The sequence below is a fragment of the Haemaphysalis longicornis genome, unplaced genomic scaffold, assembly GCF_048455015.1.
Source record: "Haemaphysalis longicornis isolate Haplotype H1 unplaced genomic scaffold, Haemaphysalis longicornis Haplotype H1 scaffold_1, whole genome shotgun sequence".
Classification (NCBI taxonomy): domain Eukaryota; kingdom Metazoa; phylum Arthropoda; class Arachnida; order Ixodida; family Ixodidae; genus Haemaphysalis; species Haemaphysalis longicornis.
The window spans coordinates 409,801,326-409,821,827 of NW_027526203.1; the positions used below are offsets into that span (position 1 = coordinate 409,801,326).

At 47.0% G+C, this 20,502-nt stretch overlaps 2 protein-coding genes across 5 annotated transcripts in view; one reads left to right on the forward strand and one right to left on the reverse strand.

The window, feature by feature from the left end:
* The window catches only part of LOC144155479 (uncharacterized), a 65,093-nt gene extending 50,950 nt beyond the window's left edge, over window positions 1–14,143 (forward strand). For all 4 annotated transcript variants that reach the window (XM_077686945.1, XM_077686947.1, XM_077686946.1 and 1 more), the window contains 2 exons: window positions 4,913–5,026; window positions 9,909–14,143. In XM_077686945.1, coding sequence (XP_077543071.1) covers window positions 4,913–5,026; window positions 9,909–10,483 — 689 coding nt within the window. In that variant the 3' untranslated portion in view covers window positions 10,484–14,143. The remainder of the gene's footprint in view (window positions 1–4,912; window positions 5,027–9,908) is intronic.
* A 4,948-nt stretch (window positions 14,144–19,091) lies between these two features.
* On the reverse strand, window positions 19,092–20,372 carry Fitm (acyl-coenzyme A diphosphatase Fitm). The gene has a single exon (XM_077686949.1). The coding sequence runs from the start codon at window positions 20,347–20,349 to the stop codon at window positions 19,366–19,368; it is 984 nt and encodes a 327-aa protein (XP_077543075.1). The 5' UTR covers window positions 20,350–20,372; the 3' UTR covers window positions 19,092–19,365.
* Window positions 20,373–20,502: the final 130 nt, after the last annotated feature.

The window sequence follows — 20,502 nt, forward strand, 5'->3', positions numbered from 1 at the left end:
GCCCTTCCCCGCTGAAGCCCGGTGTTCTCGAGGTCTGTTCATAGGAATGCAGCTCGGTGTCCGTAAACCCGCCAGTAAAGTTTGGTTCGTTGTTGAGGTGGGTGGTGTCGTCGTGGAGGATGGTGAAGGACCCGATGATGAGACGAGGCAAGTAGATGATGAAGAAAAAGTCTATTTACACTAATTTACAGGAGACGACGAAGCATGAACATAAGATAACACATGGTAATGAAAACTGGATTACAATTAAAAGGTGCCGCAGCGCACAAAAAGAGTATCGTGGCATGATCCCTGATGGGGGCCCGGGGGCCAAACGGGTGCCGAACCGCCGCGCGGTTGGCGAGAAATTCGTGGGGCTCTGGCGCCCAGAAACTGCCACGAGAGCAAGTCTTCATGCGAACGTTCTTGGCCGCAGCTCCGGACAAACTCAGCAAAATTGCGCATGCAGCCGCAAGCGAAGCAGCCTCCACACAGCAACACACGTACCAATTAGGATTTTGACCCCCGCTCCCCCCTGTCCGCCGCCCCAGAAAGTCGGGGGGGGAAACGAGTCTTCCCAAAAGCCGCGTAGAAGGTCACTGGCAGGGCCGTCCCAAAGGGCTGCCACTCCGCCGATGGCTTGGGGTGGCCATCGGCGGAGTGGCAGAGTGGCAAAGCTGCGAGAAGGGAGGAGGGTCATCGCCCCGACGGGGTCCACCGGCGCTGGCATCACTACACCGCCGTTGTGCATAGCAGCCATTAACCACAATGGCTGTCAATCAACAGTGCCGCTGTCACTGCCTTTAGTTGTCCAAAGGAATGCCGCCGGTGTCTCTTGCCGCCGTACAACTGCAATGCGCGCCTTCACTTTGTCACCCTGCCGTCGCCGGGCTTGGTAACGTTGTTGCGTTTCCTTTTTGAGCGATCCTTCTTGTCCAGATGGACGCGCCGACTGTGGAACAAGGCTTTTGTACTCCCACGGTAGCTTTCCCGAAGCGGGCATAATGTTAGGACGGTGGGGTCAAGCATCCCCTCGCGCCACTCCGCTCGTCGCCATCCGGTTCCAAGCCCTTGTGTCGCCTTAGCTTGTTCGGCAGACGCTGCACACGTGCGCGAGCCGGACGTTGGAAGGCATTGCGTAGAGAAACCCTACAGCGGGTTTCTCTGCGGCAAGAAGACTTCTTACCCTTCTTACGGACAAACACAAAAGCAGCATTTCCACGAAAACTAGTGAAAAACGCGCTGTGAGTTCGGCTCAGGGAAGGAATTCGTTGAGCCACAAACACCAGGCATGGGCGATAGTATCGGCCGACACCACGGCATGCTAGGATGGAGGGATTTGTTGAATGTTCAGACAAACATTTTCTTCCCCACCAAAACATATGCGACCCGAGCCGCTGAAACCGCCACCCTGGCGAAACAAGCGATAAGTTACTGCTGTCTGAGAGAACCGAAGCACCAAAGCACCAATTGCAGACGAACAGGGTAAAGGGGGTGCAGCGAATTGCAAGTGGCAGGCCGGCAGCAGAGCACGAAGCCAGTGTACAGCGGTACTGGCTTCCGCGTAAACAAAGCAAACATACCTCGCCTTTTTTTTTTTTTTAAATCCCACGTTGACCAACAAATGGTTCATCTTTTTTTTTTTTTTCGAAATGAACCTAATCCACAAACCAAAACTAAGTCAGATAAAACTGCACTGCCAAGAAAATCCCGGCAACTTTCCCCTAAAAAATTGTGGCAAATAAATTCCCTGCAAACGTGTACGCAGATCTTACTTCGTGTGGAAAATGAGCCAGACCCTGCTGTGGCATGGATCAAAATGAGCCAAATTCATTTGCACAATGGGATTACGCGTAGGTGTGACGTTTCGGGCTGTTTTGTGCGTTTTGGCGTCTTGCTTTTGAGAGCTGGTTTATTATGAGTTCAGACAGCAATGAGGAGATCGGCAAATTATCTGCCGACACACGACTACAATAACGTGAACGGGAGCGGAAGTGAACGAAATCTGGTTATTATTATTGTTATTACTCCCATATTTCCCATTTACGTACCTAACAAATTATCTGCCTCTTACAAGCCATGGCAAGCCATGGAAGATGATTTGAGCAGGCTTCTTGTAAAGCGTTTTGGAAATTTATGGCAAGGCAATAAAGAGCTTTATGACTGTTTTCAGGCGTGTCCAAAAAAGTACCCTACCATTCGAAAAGAGCTGTTTTTTAAGCTCTGTTGCATGTTTATTGCCTTTTTTGCTTAAAACTGTATCGTACAATTCTTGAAAGTCGATTCCAATAAAGTTTTCACAAGAATGCCGCACCAACTTGTCTGTTTCAAATGAGTACGAGCCAAATCTGAACTTATCTTAATATTGCTCAAATTCTCCACATAATTCTTAATTACTTGTCGCTATAGATTTCCCCTAGCTGACATATGAAACATGTCATTTAATAGTTTTGACAGCACTGCATTTAGGTCCGGTTCCAAACTTTCGTTTTTTCCTCCTCAAATTCTCCTTAGGTGGATTTGGCTCATTCCGAAAAAAAAAAACGTCTCAAATAGCTATCAAGCCCAGGATTTGTATGGCGTCGCTTTAGAATGTGTGCGAGGGACGATGAGAGGTGGCGCGGGAAAGGGGGGTATGGCCCAAAACATTTCGGGGGGGGCCCGGGCCCCCCGGGCCCCCCCTCTGGGTACGTCCCTGTTCGCCGCCCTTCCTCCTTTCCTTTGTCAGGGCGAAATATGGAAAAGCATGGGCTTACTATCTAAAAAAAGAAGGGGGGGGGGGGGGGGGGGAGCTTGCTGTCTGCTAGTACTATTTCTTTTTATATTTTTTATTTTTTGGTGCAAAAAGCACTAGCAAGGCCCTGCAGAGCTCCGCACGTCAGCTGCATGCAACCATTTTACCTTTGCAGGTAACACGCCCACGCCGCGCATCTTTTCTTTTGCGTGAGTGTGTACGTATACTTTGTAGGCAGTTGATGCCTTCATTGGAGATAAGCTTCAGTTGGATGTTTTGGTGTTGCCACACAGTCTTTGACACTTTGCTGGCACAAACGTGGGGTTGTGGCTGCCCTTCTATGTCAATAGTTATAAGCAACCGCTAATGCTGTTTCGGCTGATATTCGATTCTAATGCGAATGCCATTTGGGGCCTCACAGGGGTTTATGCAGAATTTCGATTTTGGGGGGGTGTCGGTGGGATGTTTGGGGGGGGTGTTGTATAAATCCCTAGGCAGGGTGCTTGTGGTTGTGGAATCTTTTTGGGGGGGTGTCGAAGTCCTTCTGGGGGGGTGTTAGGGGTGTGTGTATAAATACCTGGGGATGCATATTCTGGCAAAAAACGTGCGTGTCTTTGCAGCAGTGTAGCAGCTAAGAGCTTGAGCACGGAGTTCCAGGAGCTAGCGCCCGATCTCATGATGAAGAAAACATCGTGATGCTCCTTTGCTGTCATTACTCAACGTTGTTTTGTTATTCTTGGTGCTGCTTTCGCTGCATTGCTTTGTTGTGTTATGCTGTTTCTTTGTCACTACCATAATTTTTTGGCACCCATGTCAAAGAGCGGAAGACATTCAGCCTCCCATCTGAGGGAAGCATCGTCCCGAAGCTTGCATGGACTTTAGGACAACAAGCTCATTGGTGTTACGACCTTGAAAAATTAAGTTTTGTGTGCAGTATGGGCACTATGTCTAGCTGCATGTGACATTGCTGAGCTGCCACGCAACCTTGTGGTGCTCAAGTGAATGCTTCTAAATTTTCTGACAGCTCTCAATGTGTGACTGGGGTCCACACCCATATAGAGATCTCCAGGCTTGAAAGCGGCATGTCTGTGGTGAGCATTGTACTGGGCAGGATCATGCCACTACAGTCAAACCCAGTTATAACGAACGGCGTGATTCAACACAATTTGTTCTATACACGAAGTAGTTCGATATAACCAAAACCGTGTATAACGAACTCAGTATCAAATTTGTTATAGGCAATGTGAACAGTTGATTGAAAATGTGATAACGAAAGAAAGTCCATGACACTCGCCATTAATAGTAATCTACTCCAAAAGAAATTTCTTGTAGAGAAATGTACACCTATTTGCAGAACGCTGGGATTTTTGCCTGAACACTGCGCTTAGAGCTATCAATGATAATCGCATTCTTGACACGCGACATATATTGGTGAACTCTATTCCACTTCCCTGTATTTCAGCAGGGCTTGCTGCTGCTTCGTTGTGATCTTGCTATAAAGCGCTGCAATGCAAGTGCACAGAATCATGGGCAATGTAGGTACGGCCGGGGTGCCGGATTCGTCAGAGCATCACAGCAGTACGGTACCAGCATCCTGGCCAATTTCTTTTCTGTTTCCTAGATCCCGATAGGTCCGGAACTGCTCGCACGTGCTTGATCACATGGCAGCCAGCTGCCAAATAGGAGTGCTGCAAAGCGAGGGTGGGAAAATTGCAAATTCCTCCTGCTGCTGCATTTCACGGAAGGGCAGGTGTTCAGCCGGCGCAAAAGCATGTTGGCGGGCGTTTGGTGGCTGATTGCGCGTGCTCAGAATTCGATATATCTAATGTTTAGTTCGTTATAAAAAATACATTTGACGTGTATAATGGCACAAGAACTTTGAGTGTTCGCTATAAAGCATAATTTGCTATATCCGAGCTCGTTATATTCCGGTTTGACGCTAGTGTTGTGTGATGCAATGATGCGTAGGTAGCGTACTTCGTCAGCTTTCTGGGGGAGCCCCTACACACTCTTGTTACCATCGTGATGAGGCAGCTTGGAATCCAGCGAGGTTACTACCTTGCACCCTTAATCGCAAAATGTTCACAAATCACTCCAGTGTCCGTTTAATGTTGTAGTTTGCTCTCTTTATTCAGTGGAATTCTAGGCACGCAGTTTGTTGTGTGTTTACATTTTTTTTTTTCTCTCATTCTTTCAAAGGCTCACTCAACCCACCAAACCGTTCAAGTCCTACGCCTAACCAAAGCTCTTCTGCACCACCATCGGCTGGCTCTGCCCAAAACTATGCTCAGCACTCTGCTCATGGTCAACAAGGTAATCTTCCATTCATCCGTGCTGTGTACTTAATGTAAATACTGCATTAATAGAGGCCTGCTTACAATGCGAGTAAACATTTAGGCATGAAAAGGAAGCAAAAACGAAACTGAAAGGAGCCATGAAGAGAAAACACAAGTTTGGTTCATTCAAAATATTGTCTCGTTAGAATCATACTGACACCACTTTTAACGTAAACTTCGCTCAAATAAGCTACATAATTAGGAAAAATGAGAATGGTCATGCGACCCACCAGCTCATTTCCCGCAACAGAACCTATGATGTCACATGAGCTAAGCTCTGCGATTGGCGGAGGCTGGCAGAAGCAGACGCAAATTAGGTAGAGCTTACAAACTAGACGAACGAGCGATTTGCGCGTAAATTTACGGCACATTCTTTACAAAGCAATAAGAATGATGGGACAAACAGTGGAAGTTACGAAAGCACATGTAAACATAGAAGTACTGATGCGTTCTGCTGTTCGTACTGCGCACAGCATGCTTGGTTTAGCTGCACAGCACTACGGGGCTTGGGGTTGTCTCAGACGACACTGGCCGATTGACGCAAGCAACGGTGTCTTACGTGACCCCATTTGTCGAGCGAGCACTGTTTCAGGGAACGAATATTTTCTCCCAGAACAAAAACAAGCCAGATTTAAATGCGGGCAAAAACAAACCAAACGCTTGCCACGGTATGGTGGCGCCATCTAGGTTACGGAACGTAAAGAAACGCGGGAACAAACCAACACCGCTATACAGGGTGGAGACAACCTTTGAACGGTCCCGTGCCACCGCAATTGGGCCAACGGGCTCAACGCGTTATTCTTTTCGTTTCCCACGAGACCTAGCAACGCGAAACAGACATTATGATTCAAACTTCTTCAGTAAACCACGTTGCGGCGATAATTTTAGCGCGGTTTTGACACAATGACTTGCTTCGGCGGCGAGCGAGCAACTGAAAATGGCGGCGCCAGCGTATACGTGTCTCTACCCTGTACGGCGGATGCGTGAATGAAGGTACTCTAGGCTGCAGAGCAGTCGGTTCCTGTGATGTCATTTGGGACCACGAAAACGCACGATTGAGCGGGAAAATCAAAATTTTAACCTAAATTGTTTAATTTCTCAGTGAATAAAGCACCGTTTGTATCCGGACAAGCGCTGGGGGCACTATAAAACACGAAATCTTTCGAAGAAAACCAACTTGCATTTTCTGTTCATGGCTCCTTTAATCTGAACGCCTTGTTGGATCTTGAGCAAAGCTGCATCTTCTCATTGTAGTAGCTTTGGTGGAGAAGCACAGCAGACTTTTACTTTGTCCTCCTAGAAAATTATTGTGTCCTCATTTGCTTGAGGCTGGGGTTGACTTTTTTTCCCCCTCTCTCTCTCAGCTTGGAATTCTGCACAAAATTCACGTCTTTGTCAACTTAAGAGTGTGCCTGTTACTCAACTTTGGGCCTCATCTCTCACATTAGGGCAAAATTGACAGGTGGCTTCTTTTACCACACGGATCATCGTTTTCGGGTTGTGAAATTGAGGCTGCCTTGTTGGCACATGCTCTTAAGTGGAAAGGTTAACAAGGTGGTACCTTTTCTCTTCTGAAGCCTTTGGCCATATTGTTTCAAGCGTCCTCTGCTGTGCATCCTTCTTTGGCGTTTCGTTCATGTAGAGGTGAAATTTACAAGCATGCTGGCCATACAAAAATTTCGCTGGTGTCTGGTGTTGGGCAAACATTGTTGCCATTCTCAGCACTCATGACTTGTGTCAGCATTCTAAGACCCTTGCATGTAGCGATCTCCACTGTGCTTGCCAAGTGATTTGGTCAGCTCATCGGATTTTCAGCGAGTTCAAGATGCCTACTTGCATGGGAAGAGTTTCAAGGGCCCATGAATGACTTTGCTCAAATTTTAGCATATCCTGGGTTTTCTGTCTCATGTTAGAATGCATTGCGGAAACGACAATTATTCGTAAATGTAATGCATGATGTGTTGCTGCCTGCAGCACTACAAATACCATTTCGGCACTGCCACAATGAAACTGTGGGCCAAAATGAATGAGTGAAACTTAATTGCTGAGTTGGGGTGGGGACTTTGTAGCCTAGTTGGATAAAAAAGAAACAGGAAAGGGGACCGGGATGGCCGTCGCATTCGTCGATCAGGTCTGCTTTGCGAACTCTCACAAAGAAAGGATCGTGCTCGTTGCATACCGTATTTTCCTGTCTATAAGTCGCACCTTTGTATAGGTCGTACCCCCCTTAAAATGACAGTTTTTCTGAAGACAAAAAAAAAAGGTATACAAGTTGCATCGGTATATAAGACGCACTTTTTAAGTAGGTAAAGTCATAGTAAATCAGATCGTTAGAAAGTGCGGCGAAAGTACATGGTTGTGGCGGCCGCCACCTATGAACGCGTCCCCTGGTAAGGAGGGCTAGACACGTGCATATACCGTCCAAAGTCTAGGCAGAACTGACTTCTCAAAAATGGTTTATTGATACACACAGATGGCATGTACTTGCAGACGGCGTTTAGTCAAAACCATCGAAACTTCTTCCTCCGACTCGCTAACAAATAATTCAGCAACTTCAAGTGGGAGTTCTGCTGGCGCATCACTGTCGTCCTCCGACTCGCTGATGTCTTCTTCGCCAACATCGTCACCACTCGCGGACCGGATTACTCCGGCCTTTGTCAACCCGGCTACAACTGTTTTTGTAGAAATGGAGTCCCAAGAGTCGGATACCCATTTGGCCACGTCTCTTGCGTGCTGTCGTAAATCAGCGCAATAAAGGTGTCATGGCGGACGGAAGTGACGTGAACGGAAGCGGCGCGAAAATCGAAACTGATCAGCAAGCTGTCATTTTAAGAATTAGCAGCATGTTTACCTCCTTCAGAGCAACTCTCTGTAATAATTTATAAGCTGCATTTTGTTTTTGCAACCCAGTTTGATGTTACTTTGAATTTATTCTGAACTGTAGCTACTGCACATGGCATAAAGTGGCCCGCAGTTGTCGCAGGCAATTATCATTGCTTTTGACTATGAAAAGCTGCAAATTCTTTGGTTTAACGTCCCAAAGAGACATATGGGCTTTGAGAAACGCCGTAGTGGTGGGCTTGGGATTCAATTAGACCAGAGGTTGCGGGTTCGATTCCCGGCCGCGGCGGCCGCTTTTCTGATGGAGGCAAAAAGCAAAAACGCCCGTGTGTACGAGATTTCGGCGCACGTTAAAGATCCCCAGGTGGTCAAAATTAATCCGGAGTCCTCCACTACGGCGCGCCTCATCGCCTGTGTTGCGTCGGCGCGTTAAACCCTACAATCAATCAATCAATCGATTCAATTAGACCATACAGCTGTGTCTCAACGTGGGGTGGCCATGCGCGGCCGCCGCGAACCGGATTTATCCCATACAGAAGTCGCACCGGTGGATAAGACGCACCAATGAAAATTTCAGAAAAAAACCGCGACTTATACACCGGAAAATACGGTACATGTGAGGTGTCAGGGTGGTGTATTCTTCCAGTGAGGTAACGCATACCTGCCAGGTTTCCCGAATTATCCGGGAGACTCCCGGATTTTGATGGTTTTGTACGATTGTACGGTCGAAACAAAAATCTCCGGAATACACACCCGTGTTTGGCTAAACCTTTCTCCCAGTCTAGCCACATTGCGCTGGAGCTACCTGACAACCCAATCGCATCCTACACCACTGGACATCGTAATAACTTGTAAAGCATAGTTGGCAATGCGCGCAAGTTGAACTGGTCAGTACCACAGAAACGCTGAATGCGAGAGGCATTTCAGCATGGTAAAACAAAATTGCCCCCAGTTCCGAGCATCAAGTTCTCGCACAATCCGAGCTCAGTCGCGTTCTTTTGGCGAAGTGTAGCAGGAACGAACATTGTTATGCTCGGCAGTATTCCCAGGGGTTCTTGAAAAAGGCGGCGTCAGCCGCATCGAAGATTTAGCAGCTGACCAGTCGTGTAGCTCGTTAGTAGTTTGGACGAAACAGTTCAGCTCCTACTCTGTTGTAACTAAATTAGAAATGCACGTAAATGTAAATCATTCCATTCTGTTCCCCCCCCCGGGGGACTCTCCCTAATGCCATCTCGGCGAACCTGGCAGGTATGGTAACGCCAGGACCCTTGCTCTTGTTCCTCAGCGGTGTAAGGCTGGGATAATCCCACAGTAGATGCTGGGCCGTTGGACAGGAACCAGTATCGCACATGTAGCACGTCGCAGTGGCTGCATGGTGGCCCTCTTTGTCTTGCCCTGTGTTGTCTGCGTATGCCGTAGGGATGGCACCACATGTTCTTTTAGATGCGGCATGTGCTTGCCACTTAGCCAGTACATATTCAGTAAGGGCAGCTCCTGCCCTCGCCCTGTAGACGAACACTTCCACACTGCATGGAGGCTCTTTCGGAAGTTGGTGCAAATTGTGCGGCACCTTCGCCCTTAGCTCCCGTTTCGCTTGCACTTTTAACCTCACGCATTTCTCGTCTGGGTCAAGGAGCAGCGGAGCTTAAGGGACTACAAACAAAACCAATGCTCCTGTTGGTCTGCAGGTGCCTTTCCATTTTTTGGGAAATGCCCGTTTTTGCTTCTTGTCTGAGTGTTCTGTCTAAGCAAGTGGCGAAGCTTTGAATAAAATTTTACGTACTAAAAAAACAGTCCAGCTTCATGCCAGTGAGACACCTGGAAGCAGATGATTGATGCTCATCATGTGGGGATTGTGATCGTGTGGTGGCCTTTTGCCTACCACGTGCCCTCTAATGGAAGGGCAAAGAGAGCGTGCTAGATTCTTGTAGGTGCAGTGCACACACCTCTTCTGTAGCCTTCAGTTTGGCCCGCCGCTTGCTGTGGCTAGGAGGCAGCTCATTCGCGATGCCTCCCAGGTGCCGCCCTCGGTGCCCAGCAGCACCAGCCCAGCGGGGGGCCCGCCAGCAGCCCCTATGGAGCCTATTCCCCCCAGGTGGGGCCCTCACAGACGCCGCCGCAACAGCGGCCACCATCGCAGCCTTCCCCGGCGACCACTCCGCACCCAAGCAGCCCCTACCCCGGCCACAAGATGGCTGCCCAGAGTGGCTACCCTGCGACCCCGTACCAGGCAGCAGGCTCTCCGGGCTTTCCTGGCGCTCCGCCTGCCGGTGCAGCAGCCAGCGGGGCACCCCCAGCAGGGGCGTATCCGGCCACAACCTCTGCCTCGGCCGGATATGCGCAGTATGGTCAGGGCTACCCACAGGGCTACGGGGTGGCGTACGGCTATGGGCCGAGTGGGGGATACCCGCAGGGTGGCGCTTACCTTGGCGCCTATCCGCAAGGAGGCACGGCAGCGCCGCTGCGCTACCCGGCGGGATACCCCGGCTACGGCCACTATCGGGCCCCCCAGCCGACCAGCCAGCAGGCTGCTGCCTACGGTGCCTACGAGCAGCAAGGCTACCCTCCGGGCGCATACTCCCAGGCCCAGTGAGCCTGACACGCCACGCGATGGAACTGGCTGGCAGGGGAGAGGGGGCACCGCCCCTGGGCCCCCTGCTGAAATATTGGCTGCCTCACACGGAGGCAGGCTGCTGCGGACACTCGCGTCGGATCGTGTACCCCCCATTGTGTGTGTCCGGCTTCTTTACGTGTGACCCATCTGAATGCAGTGCGTCTGCTTGCTGTGGTAGCTTCGTTTGGCCGGTCCTAGCTGTTGCATCGAGGCCGTCCAGGCACATTTTGTCAGGGAGTGAAAGGCTGCGCTCTCCTGTTGCATGCTGCGCACAGCTCGAGATGCAGCTTGGCTCCGGCACTCTTCGCAGCCCCTGCAGGCCAAGGCGTGTGATCAACTTGGGCACAAGGTGTGAGGATAGTGATCTGTGCTCAAAATGTGGTGCATGTGTGGAAGTTGCTCGTGGCTGTTCCTTGCTGCTATTAGCACTGTTTATAATGCGCCTGGCAGCAGTGCTTTACAGTTTGATGCTGCATGCATAGTGTGGATGCCTGTGTTTTTAGTTGACATCTTCACAAACTGATCAGTGTACATTTTTTTGGGACTGTGTATGTGTGACGACTTCTACAAAGCATTGCTTCAATATAGGAAACCTGCTGGTGTCAAGACGGCACTACCAGTGATACCACATTGGCACACTGGTGACACTGTGGCAGTGCAGGGCGTCATGTTAAGCTCAAGCACCGAGTGCACTCCGGTGGCAGAGGCATGCCGAAGGATAGCAGACAGCCCCCACTCACTTTTGGACTTCCTTGGCGGAGTGTGTTGTTCACACACTGTCGTTTGCGATGGAGCACGGCAGTTTTGAGTAGGCAGGCCTCCAGTACGGTGACACTTTTTTCAGTCCTGTCCTTGCTGTGGGGGCTGTTTTAGCCACTGACAACTTGTGAGCCAAGTTGGCCAAGCCATATGCATGCGTGACATTTGACAGCTGCCTTTAGGCTGCAGCTCTCGCCTGGAAAATACGCCTACTTTACAGAAAAGACATCACATTTAGTGTTCACTCGAGAAAGGCGCTGGGTATCACGAAATTGAACTGGAAAAAAAAAAAACTACTGCATGCCCTGAAGTCCTCAGTTGCACTCGTGTGGTGCGATGACCAGGTAGCTCGTGTTTTCATGTTCTACCAATACTGACAAACCACAACCAAGTGAAATACCATCCCGTCATAAGGTGCTTCTGGCATTGAAGAACCACTGTGCTACACAATGACACTGGTCCTGTTTTTCAGCTGCACGGTGTCGAAGGCATTCACAGACTTGGCTCGATGAACTGTTACGATCCCTTTCATTTGCCATCTCTTTAGCTCAGTTCCCCCCCCCCCTTTTTTTTTTTATGAATTAGAATGGATGGCGCCACAGATGTCGTCAAGTAGCAACGCAGCTTGCCTCGTGTGCATGTCTGCATGATAATTTTTACAACCAAACTTGAGTTTTTTTTTTTTTTTTTTTTTTTTTTTTTTTGTAGAGAATTTCTATGTCCTGTTATATTTTCCACTGACCATGTTAGATTTATATATACCGTTGTTGCTCTTGAAAACAGGCTTTTTATTTTGTTAAGCTTTTGGTAGCACACATCTGAAATTTTTTCTTTAGTGAATTTATTTAAAAAAAGGCTGCAGACTCTGGTATGAATTGTTTACAAGCACACACCTGGCATCTTCTTAGTAATTTTATTCCAGAAGAAACTGTGGCCTATATCAGCTGATTCAGCTTGTAATCGCTATTTCCAGGGCATGTTTTACTTGTCATGATGTGTAGGAAAAGTATGCTGATTGTGACCTAATAGGCTAATTGTGAAAAAAAGGGTAATTGTGTCAAGGTTGTTAAAAAAGTGATAATTGTGACCTAAGAGGCTAACTGTGTCGAAGCGTTGGTTTTTTTAGTTGTTTAAAGTCTTTGCACGTATTTTCTTCCTTTTCTGTTTGTGCCGAAGTGCTCCAAGTTGTAACCTACTTTTGTACTTGAGCGTTGGTGTAACCATGCATCTTCGGCACCAAACCTGTTAGCTTGCTATACAATACTCGCACTTTAGGTTATGTGTATGTGCACTTTTTATGTTTTTACGTTGCGCTACTTCTGTGTGCTTATTTTTTTTGTTGCCGCATGCGCTGAGCACCACTGCTTTCTCCTTTTCGTTTACAAGAAAATCTAGTGAAGCATCTCAGTTGAGTTTTGAAAGCCTGTTTGTGGCTGTTTTTCTGCATGCTTGCCCCTTGTGCATACTGTAAGGAACATTTTCTTTCCTTAATATTACCTGAAAAGATGCAGCATTTATTTAGGAGTAACACTAAGGAAATGATTTTTCCGCTTCAGTTTTTGTTTTAATTTATGCATGTTTTTGTGCGTTGTAATGGCGTATGTGCGTATTCAGGTTACATAAAAAAAAAGCATGCCAGCTGTTTCAGCTCTTCAAAGTAGCAGTATTTAGCTCACATGTCGAATGAGTGTTTCACTTGCATATGTGTTAAATGTGTACATGTTTTTTACATCTTTTGAGAATAGTACTACGTCAGGGACTCCTTACTTAATCTTGATGCTGGGTTGCTCCTGAGTGTGATGATGTATGGTACGAAATAATGATTTTTTTTTTTTTTCGTGAGCTTAGTTGACCAAATGGTGGAAGCGTATCCTCCCAACGTTGTGTTGCTGTCGGGAATGAAGTGCGAAAGCTTTTGTATATGCACCACATATTACGGAACTCGTCTGCACACCTCTTTAAGCATCTCATCTCTGAATGTGTGCTGTTGTTCAGTTTGCGCGAATTGCAACACGTGTAGAACCAATTGTAAATACGGGCCGACTTGAAGCGTTTTGCTGATGTTGTGCCTAGCTGGTAACCGAGAAATTGTAGGTCTTGGCATTGATGTAGCATTTGTCGCTGTGTTTTGTTGTAGTCTAGAGTAAATGGAGTAACTGTGCTGCTGTTGGCTATTAGCATTAGGTCTGTGCAGTGACCATGCTTTGGTATTTGATTTGTTCTTTTGCAGGATGCAGAGCAATAATTAAAAAGGGTGACCTTTCCTAAGTTTGGCACATTGTGTTGAAAGTACCACTTGTGCTCATTAAAAGCCAACTGCAGCGAAATTTCACCTCGCCAAATACATTCTCAATGTGGTGTAGGGACCACTGAGGCAAGGGGGACACGGGATTAAGTAGCTCTGTGAAGTTCCTAGCTAACCAGTTATAAGCCTTTCAAATAGCTCTGTAGCAGACGACGCTGCACATGCCAGCAGAGCAAGCAAGCAGTCGCTGCACGTGTGCACTTGCTTCCATCGGAACGGCAGGCCGGTAGTGCTGTGGTTATTCGCTTGGCTATAATGGCCGCTCCTTTTGGAATTTCGGCTTCCAAATCGCCTATTTTTGCTGATTTCTTGGGCGTGCTTATTTCCAGTGTTGTGCTTTGTAACTTGACTGCTTTGAGTTGGACTATACAAAAATAGCATTTTAAAGAGGTTGAAATTTTCGCTGCAGTTAGCCTTTAAGTACAGCTCGCGGAAGAAACCTCCACATCCTTGTATATTTGTTAGCCAAGATCTCTTGGGTACCCCTTTGTCTCTCTCTCTTTTTTTTCACTATTGTGCTCAATTGGACACTGTATGAAGCTGGGTTTTGTTTATTAATAAACTGTGCATTTGAAGAAAGCCTTTTGTCACTTGTCCAAACCTCTATGGCTGTGCTGTAATGAGCTTCTCCCAATGCACCCGCCGCGGTGGCGCAGTGGCTAAGGCGTTGCGCTGCTGAGCACGAGGTCGCGGGTTCGATTCCCGGCCGTGGCGGCCGCTTTTCTGATGGAGGCGAAAAGCAAAAACGCCCGTGTGGACGAGATTTCGGCGCACGTTAAAGATCCCCAGGTGGTCAAAATTAATCTGGAGCCCTCCACTACGGCACACCTCATCGCCTGCGTTGCGTCGGCGCGTTAAGCCCTACAATCAAAATCAAATCAGCTTCTCCCAATGCGTAGGTGCAGTGATTCATTACATCATAATGTATGATGAAAGGCTCTTATTAATCCATGCATAAAAAAGCCAATGTAGAATACCTTGTAGTTGCTCACTGCCATCTGAAAATTGCCGTGACAGTTTGTATCGAAATTAAAACTGCCTCGCATGGGGCACCTCAAAGAATCTTGCAATGGTGGCAACAGCACACGCCCCAAGAACTCCTGTTCCTTTGCTGTACCCAATTGTGGCAGGGGCCAGTGGTGCCCAAAGTGGCATTTATGGCTACACGGGAGCACCTGCTCTATCTTCCACATTTGACTGCTGTGTGCACAGAGACAATTCCATCTGCTTCCAAAGCCTTTGTTCCCACGGGTTTTTCTTTATTCCAATGGCAGTCATGGCCGGCATGAACAACACTCGTCACTGGCGCATGCATTACAAATGATTATTAAAGGGAGGTTCCACAAAACTGGGAGTTAGCTTGCGAATGTACGAGACAGAACAAGGAAAATTGACTTTAAGTAGCGAGATGACACATTATACACTGTGAAACGTTTGCTTGCGATGGCTTGGTCAAACAGCCAGGTAAGCCTCTTATCATCTGCTCCACATATCTTTCAGGCAGCTTGTACCCTAATTTGAATAGCAGTGACAACCTAATTACACTGAGCCATTGCAGATTACTGCATTTTTTTCTGTTTCCCATGTGTTTTGACACGACAGGTCGTAGTTCTGAGCCAGCTTGAGAGCCTCTTTAATAATTTGCCATGGTTACACTTCTGTCTTATGTACACTTTAAAGCTGCCATAATTGAGAAAAAAATACCCACATTCTGAAGGATCGCTTGTTTTCTAAATGTAGGCTACTTGGTGATTTCAGTGATCTCACTTGCTGGGTCCCATTGGTCAGTCTAAGCAGTCGACTCTCACCAACATGATAACATTGAACGAGCAGCGGCGCAACATGTAGAAACAGATCAAAGCCATTCGAAAGCGGTTAGGCAGATTGCAAAGCAAAGCGTCTTCAGTGGCAAGATTGCGAAGCCTTTCAACAATGCGAGGCGAAACAAGCTGTTGTAGGTGTTCAGTTGGTAATTCATGATTTCGCATTTACAACCCATAAGAAGTGCTTAGGTGTCCTCGGATTTTTAGAGTAGCCAATGACAAAATAACGCATTAGAACTGGTGTCGAAAAAAGGCGAGATAAAAGCAAACACAAACAAGCTGTTGGCTCAAGCTGTTCCAAGCGCAACATAAACAATCATTCCAACAGTTGGTGTGTAAGAAGTGCAAATGCAGGAAAATTGAACTGAGAAAGCCTCCATTGCATTCATCATTGTAGTAGTGAGAGGGAAGATTTTGAGGGATGGGCATGCTGTGGCAGACATGGCGGGAGACAATATTGTCCTTCGATGACATTTCCAGCGAAGCAAGCAGACGTATGGCGAAATTTTTGTTACTATTGGTGACGACACGAATGTTTGTTTATTTTCCAACTATTGCATGCTTTATGCATCGGTGAACTTCATTTCAAACTACCATAAGCTGCCTTAAAAAATTTTTCATTGTGCTGTGTGTGTGTGCATGGGTTGGTGGGGTGTGCACGTGTGTGTAATAACATGAAAAAGAAAAAGCTTATGGAGCATATATGTAGCTAGCAAGAACTCTGGCAGTTTGCATACAACATTCCTACTACAGTTAAACCTGGATAAAATGAACCTCTATGTAACTAATTCGTGGATTTAATGAATTTTTTAAATTCCCTATTGACAGGCCCATTGAAACCCATGTGTTTGCTACCTCTATGTAACAAAGGCGTTGCGGCGCTTACCTTGATGTAATGAATTCGCTGTGCTGATGAGTCATTGTTTTGTGCACTGTTTGTGAAAAATCTGTTGGAGAAATGCACTAATTTAGCGAATTTCGCCCGTACCGCAAACTACTGTGCGTTTCCAACATGTGAGTGCGGTGTCGGTTATGTGCTAGGCCTGTTTGTCAATGTTTAGTCGCGCATCTCCACTGTTATCTGTGGTATCGGTTTGTTGGTGATGAGTTCTGCTGCCAGGAAAGGAAACGCTTTGCCTTCTCGAGACAAGCTTGCAATCTTAAACGCCATCTCCGCTGGCGAGAAAGAAGAACGTCGCCGCCCGGTACAGTATCCCAGCTAGAACGCCCTCAACAGTTTTGAGTGAGGAAAAGAGTATCAACCTCTCGCGAAAAGGCGCCATTTCAGAATACGTTTGGTTCTCGAAACGCGGTTAAGGCACCCAAAAGTGTCAAAAGGCAAAAAGGATACTTCAGTTACGTTTGTGAATACAGCGGTTAGTGACCTTGCTTCGTGGGAAAGCAACAGGCGCAAATGACGCAGCTTTTCACTGTGAGACGGCTCCTTGAAGGACGAGTTCAGCGCCACCGATGTCTAGCATTTTGGTTTCATTTCTGCTTCATTCACGCAAGCATTAACTCGAAACCTGCATGTAACGAAAAATTGCGAGTTTTTGTCAACTTCGTTTATCCCGGTTTAACCGTATTAGAGTTACAAAGCGCAAGTACTAAAGCAAGATTACTAATTTGAGACGGGGCAAAATTGAAAGTGGTCACGCAGATTGACTGGGCACATGAAAAAAAAAAAAAAAGAAATTGGAAATTGAAAAGCCTGCTTACAGTGTACATAGTAATATCAAGATATCCGATTTAATGAACGTATTGATTTGTATACCGTGCTATACATTGTGTACACCCGCCGCGGTGGCGCAGTGGCTAAGGCGTTGCGCTGCTGAGCACGAGGTCGCGGGTTCGATTCCCGGCCGCGGCGGCCGCTTTTCTGATGGAGGCGAAAAGCAAAAACGCCCGTGTGTACGAGATTTCGGCACACGTTAAAGATCCCCAGGTGGTCAAAATTAATCCGGAGCCCTCCACTACGGCGCGCCTCATTGCCTGTGTTGCGTCGGCGCGTTAAACCCTACAATCAATCAATCAATACACTGTGTACCACTATGTGCCAGCGAAGAATACGTGAAAGACCTGCACGTATGTACCAGGTAATGTAATGTGCATGCGCTTAGTAAGTCTTGTGGGAAATGGACAATAAAAGTAAGGTTCAGCTAAGTAGCTGAAAGCAAATGTGATCGCTGGCCAACCATTCATGGACAGCGTTGGTTGCCCTACTGGAAAAGGGGAATGTTCTTCTCTACAAGGTGCAAGGTATGCACTGCTGGAACATAAAAAAACTGACAAAAATTGTTGCTTTTGCACCATAAGATCAACTACTCAAAGCAAAGATATTCATTGAAGATAGAATATGATGAATTCACTTTTTACTCCCATTACAGCGTCAAGTTGCTGTCAGCATGCGTTTCTGTAAAGTGGCTGAAATTGAGAATGACAAGTATTGTGTAAAAACACGACCTACAAGTTTCATTTAAAATCAGTGTAGAAGAACTGACCCATCCATATGGGCTTTAGTGGCGATAAACCACATTAAGCTGCATTCATCAGTCTTATAGTAAGTTGGGCGATTTAGGTTCTCCTTACATAAAAGGATGAGGAAAAGTGATCATAAACACAATCTTAGCTTATTGGCCTTACTTCATGCAAACAACCTTGTAACATACGGAATATAGAATGCAAGACTTTCAGTTTCAACTAGTTCCAATACTTCCAGGACATTGCTCAAAATTAATAACTAAATAAGCCAGTATAGTCTTTGTTCTGATATTGATTTCTTCCTGACTTTCCTGCACATTACCTCAACCAAAGTCATAAGTAAACCATATTGCTGTGTCCATGGTTCTTGCTAGTATTTCTGTGCATTGCACTGATTTATGAATTTTAATACTTGTACAAGCACTGAGATATAGAAGTTTCATTTTGTAATGCAGCAATGATAAAAAAAAAGGATTTGCACCAAAACACACAGATTCTGTGCTAGTTGGTGCAGCTGCATAAATAACCAAAGCGCAAACTTGGGGACAAAGGAAGGGCACAATCACCAGCGCTTGAAAAGACGAGTCAAATGCAGGTTAATGCAGAAAAAGCTTGTTGAAGAGATAAGCTGTGGGAAAATAAGGGACGAGCTAGTTGGTGTAGATAAATAACTGAAAACCAAAGCATTAATTTAACAGGGAGAGAGAAAGGGAACAACATCAGTGCTTGTGTTAAGTTTGATTGATTCTGGGGTTTAACGCGCCGACGCAACGCAGGCGCGCCGTAGTGGAGGGCTCCGGATTAATTTTCCGGGGATCTTTAACATGCGCTGAAATCTCGTTGAAGTTGAAGACAAATTCCACAACAGGCAGGCAGCACGCATCAGCCGTACCTTTATGGCATGCTAGTGTCAGCTGAAACATGCAACAGCAATGCGTTACATGTCCACAAAATAAATGTGTTACCCCGAGTCACAAAAAGTGCCTTTAGACAAATTTTAAAAGCTTTCATCAGCTCGTAGCGTGTTTGTGCAGCATGATGTCATTTCTGGTGTTTGCATCTCCGCACGTCCACTGCCACTGGTTGCTCATTTTTTAGCTAAGTGCCAACCCGCCATGTTTTTCAACACTCCCACTGTAAATACTGTTTTACAACAAGTTGTTTTGTTTTGTTTCATAGTTTAACGTCACTAGTTTTTGCAGACACAAACACACATAGCTGCAAACCTTTACACTTTATTCTAGCACGCACGACCTTTTCTTAAAAATTTAGGTGCATAATGCACACAGCATGTTCTTAGAACGCGCGCATTTGATCAGTTCTGGCGACTGATGGCTGTAGACTGCGGCCCAGGCACATCAGCACTGCGCAAGTGTCCAACCTTGCTCATGACTTCAGATTCCAGGCAGCGGTCGCTGACGATGTCAATGACGTCCAGTGATAAAGGCAAGCAATATGATTCCGCAAGAGGGCACCATAGTACGAAATACGGCTCAGTTCCGTGGAGGACCGGCGGCTTTTTTCTTTTGAACGTCGGCGTACTTGAACGGACCTTTACCGGGAAGGCCCGGAGACCAAGGCAGCGCGTACCACACGCGGTAAATGACGTACCACTCAAGAATCGCAATAGCGCCGCCACACATTTTTTGAGCCATGCTGTGAAAGTACAGGACAGTACAGACGAGCATTAAATCCCAGATAAGAGACAAGCAGGTCATCGCCACAAATAGCAGGCGCACATAAGCAGTAAGCCGCGGGTACCAGTCTTGCAGCAGGCGCAGTCGTTCGGCAGACAGCTCTTTCAGAGGACTTTCTTCATCGTACTTTTCGTTTCTTAGCAAGTCCCCGATTCGCTCCCAACCGCAAAAGCTTCGGGCTTCTTCGGCAATCAATAGATTGCAGAAAATAAGCAGAAACGCATGGCCAGAAATGTCAAAAGAAATCCAACGCTGGCCTGCTTTCACGCATGCCGCTTGCGTTCCATATTTGTCAACCGTACAGCGACCTGCGTATGACTCGAAGCGCACGAAGAAGTTTGTCGTTACAAACCAAGCAACCGTCCCGACGAGAAGACGGCTCAAATGACGACGCACTGCTGCGCGATCAGCGCAGCAGTACACCCAACTAGAGACGCCAACGAATAGTCCTACCACTGTAAAAGTCCAACCCCACGCAAGCTTCACGAAGTACACGTTGAACACGTTGTCCTTGCGCGAGAAGTAGCTGCGGGGAATGGGGAAAAAGTCGCACATTACGGAACCGACCAGTAAAACCCCCAAGTAGACGGGGACCTTGACGCGCGGCTCTACCACAAGCACACGACGGCACACGTGCAGTCCCACCATCACAAGAACCTGCGTGACAGACATGGGCTCCGCGAGAGGTTTCCGGCCCGTGGTCGCTTGTTTCGCAGCGTTTGCATCCCATTTCAATGCAGACGATGTCCTGCTGCGCCTCTGATTGCCAGCCATTTTCATCCGGATTGGATTGGATTAGAATAATTAGCCATTAGCCTTCCATTATCCATATGATCTCATTCATTCAGGAATAATTCTGGTAAATCTGGCTTCAAAGCCTTCAAGCAGAAAATCAAAACAAGTGTGCAATAATTAATACCTGCTGTCACTACT

Coding starts and splice junctions, on each gene's coding strand:
- Fitm (XM_077686949.1), bottom strand. CDS start 20,349: ATGAAAATGGCTGGCAATCAGAGGCGCAGCAGGACATCGTCTGCATTG.